The sequence below is a fragment of the Leptosomus discolor genome, chromosome 1 (assembly GCF_034619465.1).
Source record: "Leptosomus discolor isolate bLepDis1 chromosome 1, bLepDis1.hap2, whole genome shotgun sequence".
NCBI classification, from domain to species: domain Eukaryota; kingdom Metazoa; phylum Chordata; class Aves; order Leptosomiformes; family Leptosomidae; genus Leptosomus; species Leptosomus discolor.
In genome coordinates this window covers 7,220,954-7,245,270 of record NC_141391.1, presented here as the reverse complement: position 1 = coordinate 7,245,270, position 24,317 = coordinate 7,220,954, and the positions used below count along the sequence as shown (strand labels likewise).

The window sequence follows — 24,317 nt, the reverse complement described above, 5'->3', positions numbered from 1 at the left end:
GCCACCAGTAAGACCCTCAAACTGTCAGCCAGAAATAGCATCCCAGATTCACAGAAAATCGGTCAGAACTACACATAGAGTTCATCAAGGGAAGAGGAAGGCAAAACTCCTATAAACTTTTAAGAAAAGCAAGACCCCAGTCCATAAAAGTTTTTCAAGCTTATCTCAGACTACGGAACTTAAATATTTGCAATGTTTCCCATAGTTTTACAAGATATATCGCTAATACTGAGGGAACTGAAAACACTTGCTTAAACCAAGAACAGAGTTTTTAACGGCAACATCTAAAAATCTCTCATGTATAAATACAGAAAGTACTTTCAATACACAGTGGACACAATTAAAACTACAAACATTTGACACTGGGCAGCCCCTTGCCATGGTTAGCCTGTGCTCCTGAGACTTACTCATGCTGAAAATACAGCAATATATTTAACTACCCCATATAGTAAAAGTTCACTTTTTCAGGCACACTGCACGTTTCCACAAGAGCACTTCTGATCTTGCAGGGACTGCTTTTAGCTTTTAATTCCCTGACTTCTGTGCTCATTTATGGTATCTTTCACTGAGGTACAAAATTGTGCATACGTGAGAGAGCAAGAAAGAGATCATTCAAAACTGCAGAATTTTAATAACGTTGTGTCGAGTAAACAGGCAATAGGAAGCAATAGGGGGTTTTAATTTTTTTTAATTCAAGCTGAATTTCACTTTAAAAATACAGGTCCAAAGAAGCTCTGACAGAGAAAGATATTTAGCTCATAACTTCTCAGACATCCTTCTGCCTTTTTTAACCACTGACTTTGTTTCTGCACGGGCAGGAAGGAATAGTTATTCACACAGGCAGGTACGTGTTCATGGACAGTACTACTCTTTAGTCAGCTGTAAAAACAGGCTTTGATTAAGAATGCACGGGGTAGACCTTTTTTTATAAGTCTGCCTATGCCCACTAAGTTCACATGGGCTGTTTCAGATAGGCTGGTAATCAAGAAGTGAGAGTCCTACCTTGAACTTGAAAAATCTGTTTTCTCTAAAGCCATAAACTGTAGCTGCCATCAGAAACAGACCCAATTGCTTTTCTTTTTCACTTTCCAGGGCAAGCAAATCTATTTCCTGTTACAGCCTGTACTTATAGTTTAATTCTATCTTATGACTTAAAGACTAAAATATTTGAGAACCACTAAGATTTTTCCACCCATTTAAAAGGGGGAAAATACAAAACTTGAAACAGATGTTTTATAATGTATTTCATTTATTTTGGCCACCCATTATGCTGTGGCTTATGGTAGTGCCAACCAAGTTAAAAGCAACAGGGTTCTGCAGAAACACTATGTAACACATTTTAGAATCACCAGGCATGGGGAGCATCTATTAAGTAATTTTCAATGCCAGAAAAAGGAAATACTAATTCCTGAAGGTGCAAGGGGTGCTGCTATTCTTGGGCTGTTCCTGGAGGGATTTGTAAAGTTTATGCAGTTTTTTAACGTTATTGTACCCCAATGTATAACTTGGAAAACAGATGATCATTGTATAGATTGAAAGTGGATGTTTGATGAAATCCTAAGGTAACATCCTCAGAACAAAGCAAGTAAACAACAGATATTGTATATCAAACAGTTGTTCCAGGGACACTTAACCGTTGAAGAAGTTCCAACAAATTAGAACTAGCTTATCCAAACAATTGTTAGACTTGGGCTAGTACAAACCTTTCACTTTTTTCTGTGTTTATGAATGGAAACAAAGGCATTTCAAAAGTTAAACCCATGAGACTCCTAACAGCTGCTGTGGTACTTACTGATAAGGTATCTAGTGGAAATCACAGTAAAAATAGTCACATTGATATTTCCCCTGTACCTATTCTTATTTAGGCTGAGAAAACATTTCTCAACAACAGACCAACTTTAACAGAGCACCTTCAGCTCAGTACCACAGGCTGGGGGACAAAATGAGCAATAAAGAATGGTTGGTCCCAAAACATTTCTTTATTGACAATTTACTGCATAGAACACAGGGTATATAATGTAGATATAATTTACTAACCTGCCAAAAATACTCCCAAAGGGGAAGCGTAAGGAAAGGACAATGGATGTATTTTAGGAAGACAGAACAGCATTAAAAGTTTTAACTTGTGTTTTTTGGCTTGTTATCCACATATGCGAAGAACATAGATTTTTCACCTTCCTCCTCAGAAGTGGCACAGAAAGTGAATCGCAAAAGTTAATTAGAAAGTAATAAAATGTGAAAGCTTAGCAATTCAGTACAGCAATCAGCAGCACAGATTTGACCACATACATAAGAGCACACTCTTAGAATGTGAGCTTTTAATGCAAAATACTTTCTTTATCAAATGGACAAAAAATATTTCGACCTAATAAATAAATATGAAGTTCATTATCATCAAAGCAAGTGCAAATACAGAAAACTCACTTTAATTCAGAGGCATGCTTACAGCAGTTTGAAAGCAAAATATCCTTTACAATTATTTCTCCAGGTAAAACAGTTCCAACTATTATTATCTGGTATTTGTCAGTGCTTTCTTTCCCAGATAGACACAGTCATTTGAACTTGAAAAAGCCAGAATGCCAGAAGTACCTCCTCAATATGTTGACTAAGGATTGTAGTTTCATTTAAATTATGCAACTGGATTCCCACAGCTGGCCCACAGCTCGGCTTGGAGCTCAATTCAATGCCAGTGATCCTGTCTGCTAATATTGTCCTACTTGCAGAGAAGGTAATATATCCAGCAACTTATATTGAAGTTCTGACACTAATTAACAGAGCAAGCAAATGTTGACATGAGTGACAAATGCCGGTTAACAGCTACTGCGAGACCAGTGCTGCCAGCTGGCATTTTTCTGTAGCATTTTGCAGTAATAACCCCTTGTTTATTTCTTACGACATTGCTTCTAATTTGATTGTATGCATTTTATTTCAAGTTAGAAACAAATCAGCACAAAAAACAACCCGGATAACAGCAGCAGGACCCCCGATTTTCAGACAAGTAATCAGCAAGAAAGCATGCAAGCAGCATCACTTGGAGGATGCATGGGGGACTAGAGTATAGGAATTCTTATCCTATATAAAGCTATGCAGCCTTGCACAAACAGCCTTTGGCACCTTGTTTCTGGCCTACCTGGACAGTAGCAAAACATGTTTATCAGACCATACAAGCACAGAACCTGAACTGCAAGCGGTTAAAAACTGAAGGTCGCTAAGCTGCAAAATTAAAACATGCTTCTAGGTTTTAGCTACACAGACAACGATAAAACAAAGCCTCCACAACCACCTGTAATAAAATGCCTGTTCAGCTAGCAATTCCAAAGTACTCAGCAACACAAGGTAGACATTTTCTGCAGCTGGTTTAACATGTACATTCCTGCCAAATTGTTGTCTCGTCTCCTCTTACCTTCACATTAGTCCGGAGTGCACAGTAACATGCAAAAAACATTGCAGTAAACAAGGAGCATATGGACCAGTATTCAGCGTCTCTGCTCTGCACAAACGGTACACACACGATCCCGAGCATGTGCTACTAAGGAGCATCCGTTCCCTCTGTCAGTTTGAAAATGCATTGATCTCTGTTTTTCTGACTACAGAAAGACATGTCTTGAAGGCACTGAGTGAAAGCTACATATCTCTTCATCGACTATATATAGAAATATGCCCAGTAATTTCAATTAGCAGAGAATTCAGCATCTGAAACTTGGACCTCAGTTGCTTTTCCTTCCAGCATTTTAAATTCAGGGGGGGAAAAAGGAGGGGGAACTCACCCAGAGGGGAAAGGTGAGGAATTAAAATGTAAGCAGCGAGTTACTTATATCTCCCCCTGGCTTTGATGTTTTTCTTTTCAATATTTTACAGATGTTATACACGGAAAAATGAAGAAAGGTTTCTCTTCCAATTCTCAAATTTACTGTAGATTCTGCACTGTTTCTGTCTGCTCCTGTTAAAGATGCAGCATCCCTTTTAACAAAGACAACGTCATCAATCATGACAGATTCAACATGTTCTACTTACAAATACAGTCTCTGATTAAGGACAATGGCTGTCTGGCTTATTAATGTTTCCTCAGTGCAAGTTCAGTCCCCTGTGCTAATCTATTTTTAAATAAAAAGTCCCACCTACTCCTTCACTCTCATTTAATCAAAATGCAGCTGACTAGTTCTAAAGATCCTCAGTTGCATTGTGCTCCTAGCTCAGACACTGGACATCGTTTTCGAACAGTTTTTTTCCTTGCTGGGATTAGTAACACAGAGAAAAATTAAAATGAAAGCAGGAAAATCCTGGAGAAGGCTGTGCCCTCACATTTGTAACTACATATTCTGAATTCAAACTGCCTAAATGTCTTCCAGAAGGAGGGAACTCAGAACCTAGCCAGAAGGCAAAGCTTTAATTCACAAGCACAAAAATAAGATCAAACCACTTCTTTCACTCCTGTCAACTGCTGGGATGCCACAAATTAACTGATTGTTTACTAGACTGCAGGGACACAAAGTCAAAGACTCAACTCCTTGTTTACAGCACCGGGAACTACCGATATTCATACTGAATTATGAAGCAGTCTTCAGGAATAAAACCAGAACAGAGCTTCTTTTTTTTTTTTTTTTTTTCCACTGCAGCAGATACTGTGGGAGGCAAAGAGTGGAAAAGGCTTTACTACCTCCTTCTCTATCAGCACAGAGCAATTTGTGTAGGATAAGCATAACTTAATAGAAAAATCTGCAGTGACTTTTAGGATTTCTTTAAATAATGCTTTACGTAAACCCCCTTGGAAATCTGCAGAAATACTGAAGTCCCATCAAAGTCATTGGGTATCTTTCTGTGGGCAATGAGGTGAAGAAGCTTAAACAGAAGGACGTGCATTTAAAGAAGGAAAAAGGGGGGAGGGGAAAAGACGGCAGGGTTTTTTCCAACATCTTCCTAAAGACAAGCTCTCAGAAACTGTCGTCAACTCCAAGTGAACAGCTATTTTTAGCCTGTCATTGTTTGTGCCTTTTTTTAGGAACGAAAAAGGCAGTCGTGTTTAAAGCTAGATATTGCTCTACAGTGTATCCTAAGACAGCTACTGAATTTGATCCCCAACTCCATCTGTCATACAAATTAAGTAATCAGAAATCACAACCTTCTCTGGCACAAGCAATGACTTCCAGAACAAAAGAGATGAACCCTGTTCTTAAACCTAATTCTGCAATTTTTATTAGTAATGAAACTGGGGTCTAAATGCAATAGTTCATAAAGCTGGGATGTCCCAAAGTTATAATAGTTCAGACTTCAGCTGCAGCAATATCCATCAAAAAAGCTAAAGCATAGTAACGTGTTGCTCAGCAAAAGCATGCGAGAATTAATTGATGTATTTTCTGACACTCTTCAAGTGAAGAAAGGGAAAGGAATCATGGTTTATTTTGCAGCACAGTACATTAACAATTAAAATTAAGCATCTTAGTCATTGAAAAATTATCACAGATCTTGGGGAATTCTGATCCACCAGAGAAATGCAATTCAAAAACCAAAGATGAATAGATGCACAGTCCTGAACAGCAAGGCAAGGCTCAGGCAAGCATGTAGCTGCATATGAAAATCAAATTCAAGCCTCTTTTCTGCCAAAGGAATTACACAAGGTTTCAGTCACCAAAGTCTTTGAAACAACTTTCTTCTTCATGATCCTAAAAAGTTAATGTTTATGGTTTTAGGCAAACAAACCCAACATGGGGAAAACAAGAACCTCACAAAAAGAAAGCAGGGCTGCATAACTACGATTCCCACCTGTATAAAAGACTTCAGACCCATTTAGGAAAACAAGGAGTAATGCAGTCCCAAAGTCTTCACTCAGAAAAACCTCCCATGACTCCTGAGTATCTAGGAGGGAAAGTCATCTAGGAAATTACAGACCCTGACCCTTGTAACACTGTAAGAGTGAAAAGGGAAGACTCCCATCCATGTGGCGGATGCCTCTTATAATAACTATGAGTCATTTGAGAATTTGCTGGAAAATTGAAACCTCTGTACCAGCCAACAAGGTATTACTTCGACAGCAGACCAGCCTGACACATTTAGCAGGGGCTACTTCAGGTAATCTACACAAGCGGATTCCTGCAGGGCTTGTTCACCTCTGCCAAAACATTTCTTATTGCAGCAGTCTAATTGTTAAAGGTGGCATTCTCATAAAGGACATACAATATTTTATTATGACTAACAGCTACTCAAAAGCATCACATATTTGTGATATTTACAGTCTTTGACATCGAGTTGATAACAATGAGTGAGGAACAAGCCTTGCCCAAGTGTGCCAGACATGCCAAAAATAGCAGAACATTTCAAGTGCTCAGGGCCTCTTTAAAGAGGAGACCACAGGGAAGAAGCCCACAGATGAAAGAAGTTACTCTCTTACAGAAAAAAAAAAAAAAAAAAGGTGAAGTATAAAACCAGTAGAGAGACAGTAGTTCAAAACAGCCACATTACAGACCCTCTTTAAAAAGATACACAACTTGTGACCCAAATACACTTAAATGACAGAAGCCACTGGAGCCACTATCTTGAGCTGTAAAATTTCATCATTACTTTATCCTTCTGTGCCTTCAGAAAAAGGGAGCATTTGGAAGGAAACCCTGGTTGTCTGCAGAGGTTCAAAGAGAGCAAAGGGAATGTGCTGCCCTGGAAGACCTTGATGTCAGGAGGCCCCGAGGGCAGTCTGCTTCAGAGGAGTGAGGGGGGGGAACAGCCCTTTGCAGCATCTGTCACTGCCCAGAAGAAGAGCAAAAGGAGCTAGTAGCAGTAATAGTACTAATAGTAGTAGTAGTAGAAATGTCCTGTTGCCATTGTATCCCGAATCTGTGGTCAAGGACCCCCACTGTGCTACGGCACTATACAAGCACAAAGCAGACAGTACGAGGAAAACCTCGTAGGGGAACAATGAAAGCGTACTGGAGAGCAACATTTTCATCCTCAGCAGCCTAACCATTTTCAGTTTATTTTTTTTCCCAGGCATCATGGAAAGGGTAGTATTTCAAAGGAGAGTAACAACAAAAGCAACTGACTAAAAATGCATCACTTTCTAGCGATTGCTCTATGACAGTGCAACGTGCCCTGCTTCACTTAAGCACCACGTGTGTGGGTAAATATTATAAATTGTTTTTAAAAGGCTTGCTGCAGTGAGACAGATTTTCTCATCATCCTCTGATGTTCACAAGGAAAACAGAGATTATCTAGAGAAAACAGAAAATAGAGAGGGAAAGGACTGAAGAGGGTGTGTTGCTCTCTGAGTGGACAGAGGGAGAAATGACACCCCTGTCCTCCAAAAGAGGGGAGAGCAGATGTCTGCAGGGAGTTGGACACCATGGCAGAGGTTTGCAAAGTCATCCGTAGGGTCTGGCCATGCAACTCTTATTGGTAACAACACTGATAATCTGCACCACTGACTTTCAGCAGCCAGGGGTGTAATTCTCCCTCTTTTTGCACTGATGCTGTGCAGTCATGGCACTATGGCTACAGTCACGCACCATCACACCCAGTTTGTACACTGCAGTGATACGATCTACATAGCACCCTAGTCCTACATTACTTAAATGCCTCTGATTTCAGCACATGAGCTTTAAACTGGAATGATTTTACTCCTTTCTCCATTTCTCAGACTTTAAATTGTCATAAAAATGTTATTTTCCACAGCTACAGGAAGTTCATTACACTAAAAATACCCATGTTGGGGCGTAGGATATTGCAGGAAGCATTGATATGGACTTCAGGTCTTGGGTGCTGTGGGGTCTAGTTTCTAGATAGAACATGTTAGCTACTGAAGAGTGGATTGAGACTATGGAGTGTCTGGAAACAACTGCAGAAAGAACATGAAACAAAAGCCACAATTGGCAAGAAAGCTTGCTTAGGCTTTCCACTATAGCGAAGTCTGGTAAAACTTAACAGACAGATGAACTGTATCAGTAGCTTGAGCTCAGCAAATCTTAAAATTTACAGAAAGAGAAAGAAAAAGGCTGAATATTTTATTTGCAAACTTTCATCTCCAGTATTGTAAACATCTCTCTGGCATCCTGGCATTCTGATGCAAAAGTTGCTGTGTCAAATATTCTTCCTCACTTCCAGGCCAGCAAACAGTAAAGACCTTCCCCTGGGCTGATTTAACTCAAGCCACAGTTTTTCCTGAAAACTTTCTGTTTCCTTTTTCCTGCACAATCATTTTAATACAATTGTCTGATTTTTGGGGTTTTAATACTTTTCCTCCTAATATCCCAGCTCTCTGCTTTCTGTCCTCTGTGGTTGCATTGAGGAAGGTTTTGATCATAAATACAAGTAAGACACATAATTTACTTAGAAACCATTCCTTCTCAATATTAAATTTATACATATTTTATGAACAAAGCCGTTGTGGTTAGTATTTTGAAACAGTCATAAAACCATTTATAATAAGCAAATTTAAACAAACTGTATTTCCAAATAATAAATAAAAAATAAGTGAACAATGACCTGATCCTGTGAGTCTTCTCTATGACTGAATTTCTTAGGCAAGTCTTCCTCATTGCTCCTAATGACCCTAAAACAGAATACTGCAAAACGAGGAACAGAGGCTCAGAAAGAAGGAACTAGATTAAGCTTCGCAGACCATCTTGAGTTACTCAAAGCCCCATTTTTTCCTCTGCTGTACCTGTAATCTCTGGACCTAGTTTATTTCATACCTTATCCTATCCAACTGATTGAGAAGACGTGACTCCATTATCGCCTTCATTGAGAGGCCCAGGCTGTGAAGTCTTTTTCAGCTCTGAAGATCCCCAGTTGACTTTCCTGAATTTCACTAAAACTGATGTCTCCACAACGTGCATTGCATTTTGTGACTATGAGAGGACAGCTGCCTTTCTTCTTGACCTTGTAGGTAAGGCTGTCACCTTGATAGCAGTGTGTGTAGACAGACAGATTCCTATTTATTCTGCATTGTTTATATATACACACACTCATTCACACGTATCCAGGGATATGCTTGTACGCAAAGTGCATGTTTGGGAGACTGAATACCAAGAGCAAAATAAGAAAGGCAGAATCTTCACTGTTGTTCCCTATAGAAGCTAATATGCAAGGTGGCTGGGCCTCTCTGATATACACTGCCCGTGATTCATCCCAGACAGATGCAGAGCTCAATACAAGGTAAAGAGCTTAGATGCTTAGAAGCCTATGCTTGTTGTCCCCCCAAAAAATAATTTACCACAACTGTTTGAAAAACTTGGGGAAAATGAAACTTGGGGAAAATGATGTCTATATTTTCATGATTTGCCATCACTTCCCAATTATGAATTAACATTTTACTGTTATAATTTATGAACTATAACTTATGAACTAAGATAATTCATTTAAGCATAAAATCCACATTTCCATGGTAACAGCATGAATGAAGAAAGAATGAACTTCCAAAGTTCAACTGCATTTATTAGAGTACTTAAAAATAAACCTCCAGCAGATTACATCCAGGAAATTACTGTAGTCATTTTGTACGACAAAAACTTTTAAAAATTAAAGCTATTACTGTAAATTTGTATAAGAACAACCTGATTTTGTAGTGTACTTGATAAAGACCTGTAAATGTCAAAACGTCTAGGATTTTATTTTTTGTACTGTGTTATTGTTAGTTTGAGAAATATGATATAAAATGGTGTAACACTGGACGTAACCTATGCTTTCACGAAAACACAAGCTTGGGCTTTTTTTTTTTCTTTTTTTTTGATGTAGCCAATATTTTCATTAAACAAGAAAAGTTTTAGGTTTTACAGTAGAGAGTACAGTGATGGATAATCATCAGCCATGCTGTAACTATTACTCTTCATTCAACTGACGACGGTAATTAGCTTAATATGTTAACAAACCCCAGCTAGAAATCTGATCAACGAGATATACTTGTTTTGAAAATATGTTCAAATTTAGCCAGTTCTTGAAAAGTTATTTCAAACCTGTATAGTGTTTGAAAAGAAAGGATAATTAAGTAGCATAACCATTTACAATGAAATTAGTATATTTTCTATGTTATAATATTTCAAATCAAGAGTCAAGATATTTCTAGAAGCCTTATCAGTCAAAAGCAAACTATTCGGCTCAGTAAAGAATAAACAATTAATCTAATTGTTCTAATATTGTAATAAATCTAATAATCTATTTTCTTTCTTTAAAAAAGAAAAGAATATTCAAAATAAGTATACTACAAAAATGAAGGAGGAAAAAAAAAACCTCTTAGTAGAGAGAACTCTTTGAAATACAGCCAAACAAACCAAAATAATGTACCTCTACAGGTTTAAACATACAATCCCCTCGTAATCAGAGCTTTTAAAAATACAATTTGCCAATTTCTCTATGGAATCTAAGAAAAGTGTGCTTAAATCAGACATCCATGTTACTTATGCATAACTATATACTTAATGCTACAAAAAACCTTGTCAGCAACCTGTCTCTGTGAAAATCGGTGATGCATGTTATAATTGTAGCTCCTCTGGGCCCTCTGACTCCCAACATTCGAAGACACCTGGCCAACCTAGATAATAGTACTATCCAAATTCATGAAAATAATCCCCAGACTAAGGCTTTAAAAACATATCCTAGCAGGAACAACATACCCTAACAGGAACAATAAAGTCAGCAAAAAACTCCCATGACTGACTGAGACTGTTCCTGTAGAGTTTTACCAATTATTTCATTCCTTACTTCAGCTCCTCTTTTAGCCATCAAGTCAAAATATTTTCAGCTGTATTATTTTCAGCTGCGCATATACAAGTCCATGGGAATTGATGAGATGCATCCCACGGTCCTGAGGGAATTGGTAGATGTAGTTGATAAGCTGCTCTCCATCACAGTTGAAAAGTCATGGCAGTCAAGCAAAGTACCCAGTGACTAGTAAAAAAATATCACAACCACTTTTAAAAAGAATAAAAAGGAGGACCGTGGGAACTACCAACCAGTCAGTCTCACCTCTCTGCCTGGTAAAATCATGTAACAGATCCTCCTGGCAGCTATGTCAAGGCATATTGATGACAGGGAGGTGATTAGAGACAGCCAGCATGGCTTCACAACGGGCAAATCATCCCTAAATAATCTGCTGGCCTTCTGCGATGAAGTGATGGAGTGACTGCATTGTTGGATAAGGGAAGAGCATCTGACGTCATCTACCTCAATTTCTGTAAGGCCTTTGACACAGTCCCACGTGACACCTTTATCTCTAAATTGCAGAGATATGGATTTGATAGATGAGCTACTCGATGGATAAGGAATTGGGTGGATGGCTGCATAGAAAGAGTTGCAGTCAATGACTCAATGTCCAAATGGAGATCATTATCAAGTGGTATCCCTCAGCGGCCCATACTGGGACCAGCACTGTTCAGTATCTTTACTAACAACAGTGGGATTGAGTGCACCATCAGCAAATTTGCGTATGACACCATGCTGAGTAGTATGGTTGATATGTTAGACAGAAAGGATGCCATGCAGAGGCACCTTGACAGGCTTGAGGAGTTGGCCAACATGAATCTCACAAAGTTCAATGACACCAAGTGCAAGATCCTGCACATGGGTCAGGGCAATCATCAGTATCAACACAGATTAGGGGATGAATGGATTCAGAGGAGCCCTGCAGAGAAGGGCTTGGGAATACTGGTGGATAAAAAAAGGGACATGAGCTGGCAACATGCGCTTGTAGACCAGAAAGTGAATCATATCCTGTATAAAAAGAAGCATGGCCAGTAAGTCAAGGGCAGTGATTCTCCTCCTCTATTCCGCTCTGGTGAGACCCCACTTGGAGTCCTGTGTCCAGCTCTGGAGTCCTCAGTGCAAGAAAGACATGGACCCATTGGAGCAGGTCCAGAGGAGGAGGCCACAAAAATTATGAGAGGGATGGAACACTTCTGCTGTGAAGAAAGGCTGAGAGAGTTGGGATTGTGCCTGGAGAAGGTCTTCCAATACTTAAAGTGGGCTTATAAGAAAGATGGAGAGTGACAGGACAAGGGGTCTCAGTTTTAGACTGAAAGGGGGTAGGTTTAGATTGAACGTAAGGAAGAATTTTTTTATGATGAGGGTGGTTAGACACTGGAACAGGTTGCCCAGAGAAGTTGTGGATGTTCCATCATCAAATGTGTTCATGATCAGACTGGATGGGCCTTTCAGCAACCTCATGTTGTGGCAGATGTCCCTGTCCAAGGCAGGGGAGTTGGACTAGATGAGTTTTAAAGGTCTTTTCCAGTGCAAAGCATTCTATAATTCTATGATTGCCCTTCCACTAGTACCTCTAGAGCTATTCCTTATTTTTCAAACACAAAATAATTACAGAAAGTTCTCAGGGTGTTTGTCTTAGACACAGCACTTTTACCTACGTCTTTCACTTATCCTTTCTGTGCGTCATCCTGCAACCTCATTGATGGCTGTTAATTGCATTGCCCTGCTGAAGTGGGGTGTCCAGGAACAGAAGTGACTTCAGAAAAAGGTTTCATCCTTCATGACTTTCTGTCAGTTACAAATTGATAGCACTCTGTTGTTATCATCAGTTTTAAAACTTAGGCATCACTAAAAATGGGGAAATGTATACATATATATGCATACATATATACATGCTTGTAAATACGTATATAGCAATCAACTTTTTGGAACCCTCTATGCCTTATACACACCAATTGAAATACAGTAAAACAAGGTGAATGATATCTTCTTTCAAACAGGATTCCTAAAACAAAAGTACTCCTGAGCAGCAACTGGAAAAATCTACGTCCTCTAAATCATGCCCCGCTAACCACTCAACACGGTTTTGAATCCACTGATGATTTTGAGAATTTCACTCAGTGTTCCTGAAAACTGCTGTTGAGAAGGTCTATCTCAGCAGCTGGACCTCATCTCTTTAGGGTCTGTAATTATGGGATTGTGAAAAAGAAAAGATATCTTCCACTCTGTAGTGGTGCCCAACACATTCTGACTGAACCACTACTGTCACCATTTTGCTGTTTTAGGTTCAAGGAAACACCTCAAATGTTGTAGACAAAGCTTGACTATTTCTTTCTGGACATCAGACTCTTTTCAGTGACTTAAGCTGTGGAGAATTTGGCACACAAAGTCAAAATTTGAAAATGTCCTTAAGAGCTTTTTCAATTTAACACATTGAGATATTTTGTTTCCAACACAAAAAAAACCTGACTATGTGAAAAATAAAATATAAAATATTAACATGTAATACTAGTTCATTATTATAAATCAAATGTAAATGACAGCACCAAAATAGAGGATTTCAATGTTATCAAAATTAGTGTAGAAAGTCAAAATCACCCACTTCAATTTTTTATCATGGAAATTTTATCTCAACTCGCAAATTATTTTCAACAAGTTGGATCTGAATAGAAACTTTTTACACTGATAGTGTCTAAGCAATTTTATTATTTCCCAGCAGTTAAAGTACATTCTTGCACTGATATTATTTAACCAGTTCTATAATTTCCAAGCAGTTAGAGGTTTCCTTTTAAAATATCATGCTTTGCATATTTCTTCCATGGATGTCCTCTTCTCACTTCAATATTCCCTTCAGTCACATGCAGTGGAGATCAGATAAATTCAGAGAATGTCTTCAGTTGAAATATCTTAGAAAATGCAAATTACTGCTATAATCTGACGATATTTCGCAATAAAGTGACTTTAGCACTGCTTGCTCTGTAACCATTTATAAAAGCTAAAAATCCCTGGGAATCTTCCATGCTACGGGACTGTCTATAAACATTCTGTTATTACTTCTAGATGCAAAATTATTCTCAGTGTTGTACATAGGGTCAATATCTCTTTTGCATGGAGGACAAGACTGAATGAGACATGCATGCTGACAGCAGAATATCAATTGACTAGAGCCAGATTTATCTGAGAGGAAAATTTTCTGTTCCCTTAATACTTTATTTATATAGTTTTAGAAATAGCAGTCCCCTTGACCCAAAGAAGTTATAGCATGCCCCATTTCACACATTAACCAAAAATAACATCAAATCTCTTAGGAAAACAAAGCCAGAGTCTACTGTCAATCATAATACAAGTAATCTTTTAATTCCAACAGGGTCATAAAGATCTACGGTCCTATAAAATATGAGAACCTGGCCCAAAGAATAAATAAAATTAAAGTAAAATACGATATTCTACCTCAACTAAAGTAAATAGTAAAAAAAATCTTATTAATTTCAAATAATTTTACTTATTTTTTTAAGATCTAAAATAAAAGTTAATGCGTATGCCATGATAGTGAATTTGTATGTGAACCTCACATACAAAGAGTTAGTGCTTGCTGGTATTCTTTTAGCATATTATCAGCTCTACTTTAGCTGAAAAGCATAATTTATTCTGCTTATAAAAGCAGAATAATACAGTCTGAGGGTATCCTTTTCTATCCTCTGCTCATCACTACGTTCAAAGTGGAATTCACATACTGAAATATGCTTTAAGAGGTGTTTTGGAATATTTGTCCAGTCACAATGGCTGGGACATTGGATACAGCATAAGGCCATCATGTAATTATCAGATAGTATTCTGAAAAAAAGGATGCTGTCACCTCAACAGTGTCATATACAGTCACAGTTCTTGGGTACCTTTAATCCAAGCGTGGTTTCCTGATTTGGTTCCTACACGGAGTTTACTCCCATAATGCAAAATGATGGAAAGTATATAAACTAGTAGTGATTGCTCAGAATCTCAGGGAGTTTGGTGCTGGTATAGATGATAGAAATATTGTGTGAGTCTCTAGTGGAAGTACATTTGAAAGGCAGGTGGGCAGGAGATATTCCAGCTTGTATTTATCAACCAGAATTGAGAAAAGGCCATTAAGAGTTGTTTGTTAGTGACTCAGCAAGACAAGTCAAACTGGACTATAAAAAGATTTTCACAAGGGAGGAGGACAGGAGGAACTGTTGTGAGAGGTGACTCATGTCTAGAAAACAGATGAATGCATTTGGGTTAGTCTTTTGTGAGCTGGAGAGATGCAATACAGCTGATGATTTTTTTAAAAATCTGAGTCTGAAGAGAGACAAATAAGTTAAATAAATAAATAAAATGAACATACACCATAGGAAGGGCTTTTTTCCATCCTCCACCAAACCAACACAGGAATGTAGCTCATCTCCCCACCTTTGATGATTCTTGGTCCTTCACAAAACCTGTGATGTAATAAGGTAATGAGAATTAAATTTAATGGTGGACAGAGAGTGTGTTTATGTGCATGCATAAGTTTATCTGTTGTGATGATAAGAATGTATCTCTCCAAATACTTGTTCAGAACTCTGCTTATTAATGGACGCTGCTGCTGTATACAACTCTCTTGAAAAACAAGCCAAACCACAAAATACACTACATGGGCAGACGATTGCTGCCTGCTGATTTCAGTGGAGTTCTGGCCAGGAAGTCAGGCTAGATGATAGAGCAGGCCTTCTGGCCCAAATCCAGATTTATCTCTTCATTAATCCATACAAAAAACAGCACAAGCCTGGAACAATCTGGAAAAGCTTGCAACTTCCCAGTTGTTGCTGTCTGTAACAGAAAGATGTCATTTTATACTTTTGCTTTGCATTGTTCTCTGCTTCTTGCCCTATGTTTTCTATAAATAGTGGCATTTCATGCCAATGTATGAGATGGATTTTTGTAAGAGATGCAGAAATTCAGAAGCTGTAACTGAAGCTGCTAAGACTTAAAATGAAGCTATGCAATGCTTCAGAAATGCTGGCCACCTGCTATAATTAAAACTTTTAAACATTTCTCAGTACTTCTGATACATTAGTCCTCTGTCATTTGACAGCCCTCCGCACTGAAATAGCTTGCTGAATATTTCAGAATCAACATTACAGTACCACCATTTCAGTGAAAGATTTATAATTAATTTTTCACAACTGCATAATTTCAATGCATTGTGAAATTCAATTTCAGTGGATTTCTTTAAACAGTAGTTTCTTGGTGTCATATTGAACAGCTCTGTCTATGGCAACATGTTCCTTTTATCATAGATCTAGTATATTTACCATCATCTCTGATTTTTTTTTAGATAATTAACACAGAGTTCAATGCTAACTCTTAAAATAAGAATGAAAACTGAAGTTCATGCATAAAGCATATTCTGCCTACAATTGCCCTACACAGCTTGAACAGTTAAAACTTTTTTTGCATGAATGGAACTGGGAAACATTTGAGACCAAAACAGATCACAATTTTCTTTTCATTTCCTGGCTTCTGCTACTACAAGAAAGATCAGTCTATTCATTATTTCATTGTTGCATAGCAAATAGTGTATATTAGAATGTCATTTCCCTATACTAGAAGAGCCTGGATTGAGAGCCAGAGCTCTCAGGATCTCTCTTTCAGCTTACCAGGTGTGGTAAACAGGTCTACCCCTCAGTTTGCTCATCTGAAAACTGGTGTTTATGGTATCTTTCGCTGTAATCACTCTCAAAATGTCAGTGTTCTTAATACACCTCCCAGTCCTTGCTGCTCTACAACTGCACTGCAAAGGCATCTTACCTTTCAGTAAGGACACGCTTCAGTCTGCAAAGCTTTGAATGACAAATACAATAACGGTTAATATTTTCAAGTAATGTTTAGAGATTTATTTGAAATATCTGATTTCCTTAATCTGAGCAAACACATCTCAGGCTCATTGAATCTTTGTGATCTACCACCTACGGTGTGCAGCTTTGTGCTCTACCACCTACAGCATTTCCCAAAGTATTCTTCCCGATGCAATTGTATTTATTTGTACCTTCCTCTATCACAAGCAGCATGCTTCATTTCAAGAATGGAATTTGATCTCACAACCCTCCCAGCACATATTGAAGACATCTCCAGCTTGGCACCTCATATTTACAGGAAAAAAAAAAAAAAAATTGATCAATCATTTAGCACTGCTACCTTCTTAGTAAAATATCAATATCAATGACATTTAATTTCTTAATATTTCTCTGGATTTTCCACTAGAATACACCATCAACATACTCGTATCTCTGTTCAAATAACTTCTAAATTATTGTGTTAATGTTTTCTTGGTATGTGGAAATATGTTACATTCCACTGAGCCATAGCTGTCAAAGGTAGCTATGCAGCATCCAGAGCAGATTGCAATGTCTTCAACTTGCCTAGGACAAGAACCTTCCACTGCCCTACTCCTTCTTATTTTACCATATTATTTCCAGCTACTCGACAATCTCCACAGAAAACAAGTTCAAGGTGAAGGTCATGAAAGGGGAAGCGAATTTATGCCCTCTAGCCAAATTTTCTGAAGAAGCGTCTGACAGTTTTATGCCTGAAACACAATTCAGAGCTATGTAGGTAACATGTCAGAAGGTCCAGCTGCAGAAATAGGACACAGAAAGAAACTAATAAAGGAATGTTATTTAATTCCAAGGAAAAGAGAAACTGCATACAAAAAATCTTAGTGAAGCAGTAGTTGTTCGCTGCCTTTTGCAGGTCAGGAGTTCACTGGTTTGGGCAACAGCTCATGGCTTTTAAGACTCAGTTTAATTCCCTGGTTTGCCATAGGCACACACCAGTGAGATAAAGAGCAAGATGTTTAACCTTCAAGATCTCAGGTTCTTATATATGAAGATTAGCTCCTGAGCTCATAGAATCATAGAATCATAGAATTATTAGGTTGGACTAGACCTCTGAGCTCATGAGCACGATTATGTCTTTTAAACATTGTAGAATTATCAGTCTACCAAAATAACCACAATAAAAGCAATGTTAAATCAAGTCTACCTAATCCAAACTAATCTGGGACATAGTCTGACACCTAAAACCCATCTAAAGCCTCAAAAAGCCCCCTAATCTGCCAGTTCTGCAGGTTCTCCAGAACTGCTAAAGCCTAAATTAATTTGTATCTCCTGACTTAGCCTGATAGTTGTCTTCGTCTTTAAATTAACATACACTCAAAGCATGTACTCTAATAAATAGGTACGTATGTACAACCTAAAACCCTTACAGCTCACCTTTGGGGAGATAAACACTTAAACCCTGACTAAATCCTTCCTTGACCTCTTCCTAATTATCTCTAAGAAGCATGTAATCTAGATGAACAGTACCATTAGCATCATGGTAGTAGTGCAGAGGCAAAAGTTATGCTAACTTTTCACCTGAGATCGTTGTGCTTGGATCACTCACGTGGGACCGTTTAGATGACACACCATAGACTCACCACATCACCACAGACTTTTCCTTATGATTCCCCATTACCCTCAATGGAAAAGACACAGACCCAAGTTAAGCAGATTGTATAGGTCTTTGGTGTCTCCTGAGTTCCCTGTGTCTATGGAGAGCAACAAGTGCCTGAGCCAAGTAGGCTGTCCTCTGCATGTCCTCATGTCAAAAATTTAATTTTAGTAGGTAGACTTATCATCCCCTCTGCTCTTAAGTGGATGCCTAACATTTTACTGAGAGAGTGCCCAAGTTAAGCACTGGAATTAGGCTAAACGCAACTGATGGAACTAAGCTAGTCCACCAGAACAATAGAAAGTATTTATTGATATAACACAAGTAACACACTGTATTGCTAAGTCCACAAACTGCAATCCAAATAATGTTTTCAGTTAATAAGACAAAAGTTCAATAAACTAAATCCCCTCTATTTAACTAGACCTATCTACTTCGCATATAAAGGCACCGTTTTGGTGTATGACTTCAAAGGATAAAGGCTTCTTACATGTGCAGGGAAGCTTAATCAAAACTGCATCCCATCTCTACACATACTCCCTGGAAATGTGATTCATCCCCTTGCTTTCCTTCTAGATAGCTACAAAAATGGATGGAGGACTTAAGGAACTCCTTTCCATCAGTAATGCAAAAGCTGAGTCACCTCTTGATATTCAGTCCATAGCCTGAAATAGCCTAACCTTGAGAGGAAATAGCCAAGATTTATAAAGAAGATGATAAGAAAAGACCAGAAAATAAATGAATGGAAAAGCCTGAAACCTGATAACCAAGCCTGTGATGAACTGCCAGAGCACAGAGCTCAGCAGCTGGCTAACAAAGAGTGGATAGCCATGAGGAATGTTAATGGGCACTCCTGCGTCAGGCTTGACTAGAGGGATGTTAAACACTAAATTAAAACCTAAGCATTGACCATAGACCATATGCAAGGATAGTCATTTGGGAGCATTTTCAGGCTATCATTCTCTCTTCAAAAGACAAGACAAAAAAGGCTCTCCATGAATCAGAAAAGGCTGAAATAGTCACCACATTAGTTCACGAACCCAATGGCTGCTAGGTGAAAAAAGTAATTTTCAAAAAGGAAATTCAAACTTGTCTTCTCCAACAGCTGCAGGCATCTCTTATCTCCTGGAAGCCAGAAATGTTCAAATCCCTTTAGTAAAGTAACATCTCAAGGATTCAACTGAATGGCTGGGGACTGGTCATTACGTAGATGCTACCCACCTGGGACCTATCTAATTTGGGATATTCATGTATCTTTCCGATGCTAGTTGACTTTGTGCTTTGTTCCATCTACTTTTTATTGCATGTCAAAAGCAGAAAAAGCATCATCATTTATCTTAGTGCTGAATAATCTTTCATGTAATCTTCTTTTCTGGAACTGGGAGTTTTTTAAGATAATGTGCATATTGTCTGAAATTAATTTAGCACAGCAGTTTTTCAACGCCATTTAACAGTATTACTCTGGCTCATGCCGCTAAATATGTTTCTGTAGATTTCAGACCAGATTTCTGCAATGTAATCTACTTAGTATTGCTCACAGCAAGTATCTGGAAACTTCGGTAGACATGCAATACGATGGCTCAGCATCTTCCAATGCTTAAACAACACAACGGAAATAAACACATGGTTTTAGTGAAACCATATATGTTGGTGGTAGCTGAGAACTTCAGTTGTCTGTAAATGCATTGTTTCAGTGAGCTCCTCAGATAGGCTCACTGCTTTCAAGCACCATGTTTCCCAGATTTTCTGTGAATGTGCCCAGTATAACAGGGAAGCAAAGTGAAAAGGTGCCTTTACATCATCTTTGCAACTCGCTGAATTTATCATGTCTTTAGGCAGATTTACAAAGGTGGGCTCAACAAACAACAATGCAGCCAGGTCAGGCTACGGTGTCACTCCAGGGACGGTAACCCATGTGCCAAGTAGCCTTGGGATGCCATTCGGTGTAATTACTCCGCCAGTTCTCTATGAGGCAAGGGAACATGCAGCTGCCATGCCTACCACCATGTAGTGCAAAAGAAACTGCATGTTGGACTGCTCTTGTCATAAATTGTCTCCTGTGGATATATTATCAATAGTTCCCAGAGGCTGGGCTTGATCATTCTCAGAAAAAGCCATATACCTAACAACAGCTCCCAGCCATAGTTGCAATAGATGTTGTGTAAACTAAAAAATAAATAAGAAATAAAAAATTATAAAAATAAATAAAATGTAAAAATCAAATAATCAACCTAGAAAGAGACAGTAAATGATAACGTGAAGACTATATACAGACCACTTCAATTTCAAAAGCTGATATGACAGTAACTCCAATGATTATATCTTTGATTTAAGCAGACACAGAAGTACCAGGTCGGCTTACAGAATCAACTGACCTCTCTCAAGCATTAAGCTAGACATGTACTAATGAATGTTTTGATGTCATGAGCAATAAAAAGAAAAGGTTTGACACAGGTGACAAATGTAGCACACTTTTTGTAGGCAATATCCACCAGTCCACTGTAAGATAACTGTTGTGGTTCTTAAACTGCCTAGGAAAGGAAGTCCACATGGTGAATTCATCCATAACGAAAGTACAAGGCAAATCTTGCCTCAGAGAGGGAAGAAATAACGAAATCTGTTTTCGTGGTTCAATGTCAAATCACTGCAGCAAGATATAAATATCACAGTGTCTTGGTTTTCTCCAACTCTTAACATACATTCCTCTATTTATTCTTCTGTCTTTCTTCAGCTACATATTCCCGGAGGCAAGGGAAACTAATGGCTTGCTTACACTTCAGTTTGATAGGACCGACATTTTCTTCCCACATTCCCAGAAAGGACGGAGCAAGACACTCGCCCTCCAGCACAGTGCCTTGCGTCCCCTTCCTCATCTGCTGATGTGAGGTGAGGGGATGTGGCCCATAGCAACCAGTCCCCCAGCACTTCTGCACTCATCTCACTCCATGGGACCCAGCTGCCCTATTTCCCATTCCTTCACGTCGCAGAAGCTCACAGGGCTGAGGAGCAGGTTCCCAGCCACCCCTAGGACTCCGTGCAGGACTGACTGCAGCTGGGCAGGAGGAACCCTATTCTCTCATTTGAAGGAGACAGTCTTACTCCCAGCCTCACATTCCCCTGTACATTTGCTGTGACACAGCAGCCTGATTTCACAGAAATATTAAGAAGTGAAGTACTCTTCAGACAAAATGATCCTCAGGCTTCACACTCCAGCATACATCAATATTGCAGCCTGTAAGGTAATTCATTGGTATCTGTTCCAGCTCTAAATAAGCTAGCTGAGATGCTGGAATTAGTTAGAACAGCATGGTGGTGTCCATAGGTTAACTTCTTTTTCCCAAGTGGATAAATCAGCCTAGAGCAAACATATCCTTGACTGCAATCTACATGCAGGACTGTGCCTCCCTGCTGTCCAGCACGCTGTCAAAAATTATTCACACAGAAACTGAAATGGAGTAGTTCTGATCTCTGCAGCTCATTTCAGCCCTAACACGTCCCATACCAGAGGCAGAAAATGGCAATAAGAAAATTCAGTATTGGATGAGTTTCCCCTCACACTGCAATGGTCTCCAGCCAGACAAGGCAACCTGCAGCACATAAAGGCATTACATTGAAGAATCATTCTGCTGTGTAATCAGCTGTTTAAATACACATTGTAAGTAGGCTATGGTGTACATGTGTATAATCTTACAAGTATTAATATACCTGAAAAATAATTAGGCAAAGTTTAGTCATCAAAAGAACACCATTGTAAGAACTAGGTTTTCCCCATCATTTTTGTAATGGGGCAGAAGTGAACCTCAAAATAGGCCAGGTATGATAAACGATATAACATCATTTAAATAACTCACTTACTAGACTTGTTTCCTTGGTACTATGTAGTAGACGGAATTAGAGATCAATGATAAGAACACTACATTTGAAACTCTGACCTAACCCAAGTCCTGTTAAAACTTTGGCGATGCCTATGATTGCATACAACGTCTTCCAAGCAGTGGCACATCTTCATGAGAGTTTCTTATGAGAAGAGTTGCAAGAAGGCCAACAGCATCCTGCCCTGTATCAGAAAGAGTGTGGCCAGCAGGACCAGGGAAGTGATTGTGCCCCTGTACTCAGCACTGGTGAGGCCGCACCTCGAATCCTGTGTGCAGTTTTGGGCCCCTCACTGCAAGAAGGACACTGAGGTGCTGAAGCGTGTCCAGAGAAGGGCAATGAAGCTGGTGAAGGGTCTGGAGAACAGGTCCGATGAGGAGCGGCTGAGGGAACTGGGGTTGTTTAGTCTGGAGAAGAGGAGGCTGAGGGGAGACCTGATCGCTCTCTGCAACTGCCTGAAAGGAGGTTGTAGTGAGGTGGAGGTTGGTCTCTTCTCCCAAGTAACAAGAGATAGGGCAAGAGGAAATGTCCTCAAGTTGCACCAGGGGAGGTTTAGATTGGGCATTAGGAACAATTTCTTCACAGAAAGAGCAGTCAAGCACTGGAACAGGCTGCTCAGGGAAGTGGTGGAGTCACCACTCCTGGAGGTGTTCAAAAAAATATCTTCATGTAGCACTTGTAGACATGGTTTAGTGGGCATGGTGGTATTAGGTCAGCGGTTGGACTTGATGATCTCAGAGGTCTCTTCCAACCTAATGATTCTATGATACTATGATTACATGAATTTGAATCTGTTATGGATAGGCAGCAATTTGGTAGTAAATAACTTGTTTGATTAATTAGTCTTTTTTATTGAAACTGCTCACCCATTGCTTACATGCTTCTCTAAATTATTTGTTCTACATAAATTAGACAACAAATATTTTGTGCTGATATTTGTTTAACCTGTGAACAGTTGCCAGCTGTTTATTGTGAATCCTTTATATTCAAACTTTCAGTTTTAGTGGTTAATTCTGCTGAATATCCATTTCTGTTTATAGGCAGGGTAAGTTTAACCCCTATGATCAGCTCCCTAATGTGGAACTCAACAATCGTCAAAAAACTGCTGGATTTCTTGGGGATTCCTGCTAGTAAACATGTTTGGTAGAATAACTGAAAAACAAACATGAAAATGAAAAGTAAACAGAGTCCTTGTGGTTATTTGCCCAGTGAATACTCATAGGCAATGCAAAGGGTTCATAACACTCTAGCTCTTACAAATGTACAATAAAATACTGAACAGAAATCTAACATTATAATCTACACATTTGAATTTCCTGCTTGTTAAGCTGTATTAATTCAAAAACCCTTTTATCTCCCTAAGAAAGGTGGGTGAGACACCACAGGAGAGAAGGTAGGAGTAAGCCTGTAAAGAAGAGGAAAAATACCAAACTTTAGTCACTGAGAATAGGAGCAGAGAAGATGAGATGTGAAGCAATTAAAGGCAGCTAGAACTACCTGTGGTAACGAACTACATGTCTATCAGAGTTTGCATTGGAAGAGGGCAAGGTGGGAGAGTGGGAATGGCAGTGTTGCCTCTTGCTGTCATTGTGAACATAGATCCCTGTTTGGGGAGGCTTTTCTATCTCCAGCCCATCAGGAGCTGTTATTTGTGTGGGAGAGCAGAATGCCACTCTTTATTACTCACCTTTTTCAGTTGGCACAGCACAATCCAGCTCGACTATTCTGCTTGCCCTGTGCATACTGCTCCCAGGGGAATGAAAGGAGTCCAAGAAACTCCACAGAAAATCCCCAAGCAAAGAACCGATTTGGGTTCTTAAGTTCTGCCATGTAGCCATAGAGACTCCACAGCTCATAGCTCCCATTGAAACCTCTGCTTTAAGACTGAAGGGTTTTTCAAAATACTTCATGCTGCACACGCGCATGGTGCAATTCTCGGTTTGTACTGGTGAGGTAGGAACTGCGGCTGGAGGGAGCAGTATGCATGAACTTTGGATGAAGTTTGTGCATCCCTAGAGAGCGCTGGCTCAGCAGTTGTGTCCTGTCAAAGCCGAACAACGTGCTTCCTTAGGTGCCTCCTTTTGCCCTGCTGTCCTGTTGTTCTTTATATTACACTCATTTTCATTTACAATGTTTGTATTACTTTTTTCAAGCTTCTAGACTAGGCATTTGCATTTGTACCTTCACTTTAGACAGTATCTTTCTTCAACAATAAGCAATTTTTTTAAATGGAATTCATAGCAAGTAACTCCATTAAGCTCATAGCTTAA

General features: G+C 39.0%; 1 protein-coding gene across 4 annotated transcripts in view; it reads right to left on the bottom strand.

The window, feature by feature from the left end:
- Positions 1-24,317, bottom strand: part of DLG2 (discs large MAGUK scaffold protein 2) — a 1,022,965-nt gene that overhangs the window by 771,099 nt on the left and 227,549 nt on the right. Inside the window, exon 4 of one of the 4 annotated variants that reach the window (XM_086481691.1) lies at positions 3,926-3,940. The exons of 2 other annotated variants lie outside the window; for them this stretch is intronic. In XM_086481691.1, the coding sequence (XP_086337817.1) occupies positions 3,926-3,940 (15 nt within the window). Of the gene's footprint in view, positions 1-3,925; positions 3,941-15,918; positions 15,927-24,317 lie in introns of all 4 variants that reach the window. One more of the 4 variants, XM_086481692.1, reaches the window with a different exon arrangement.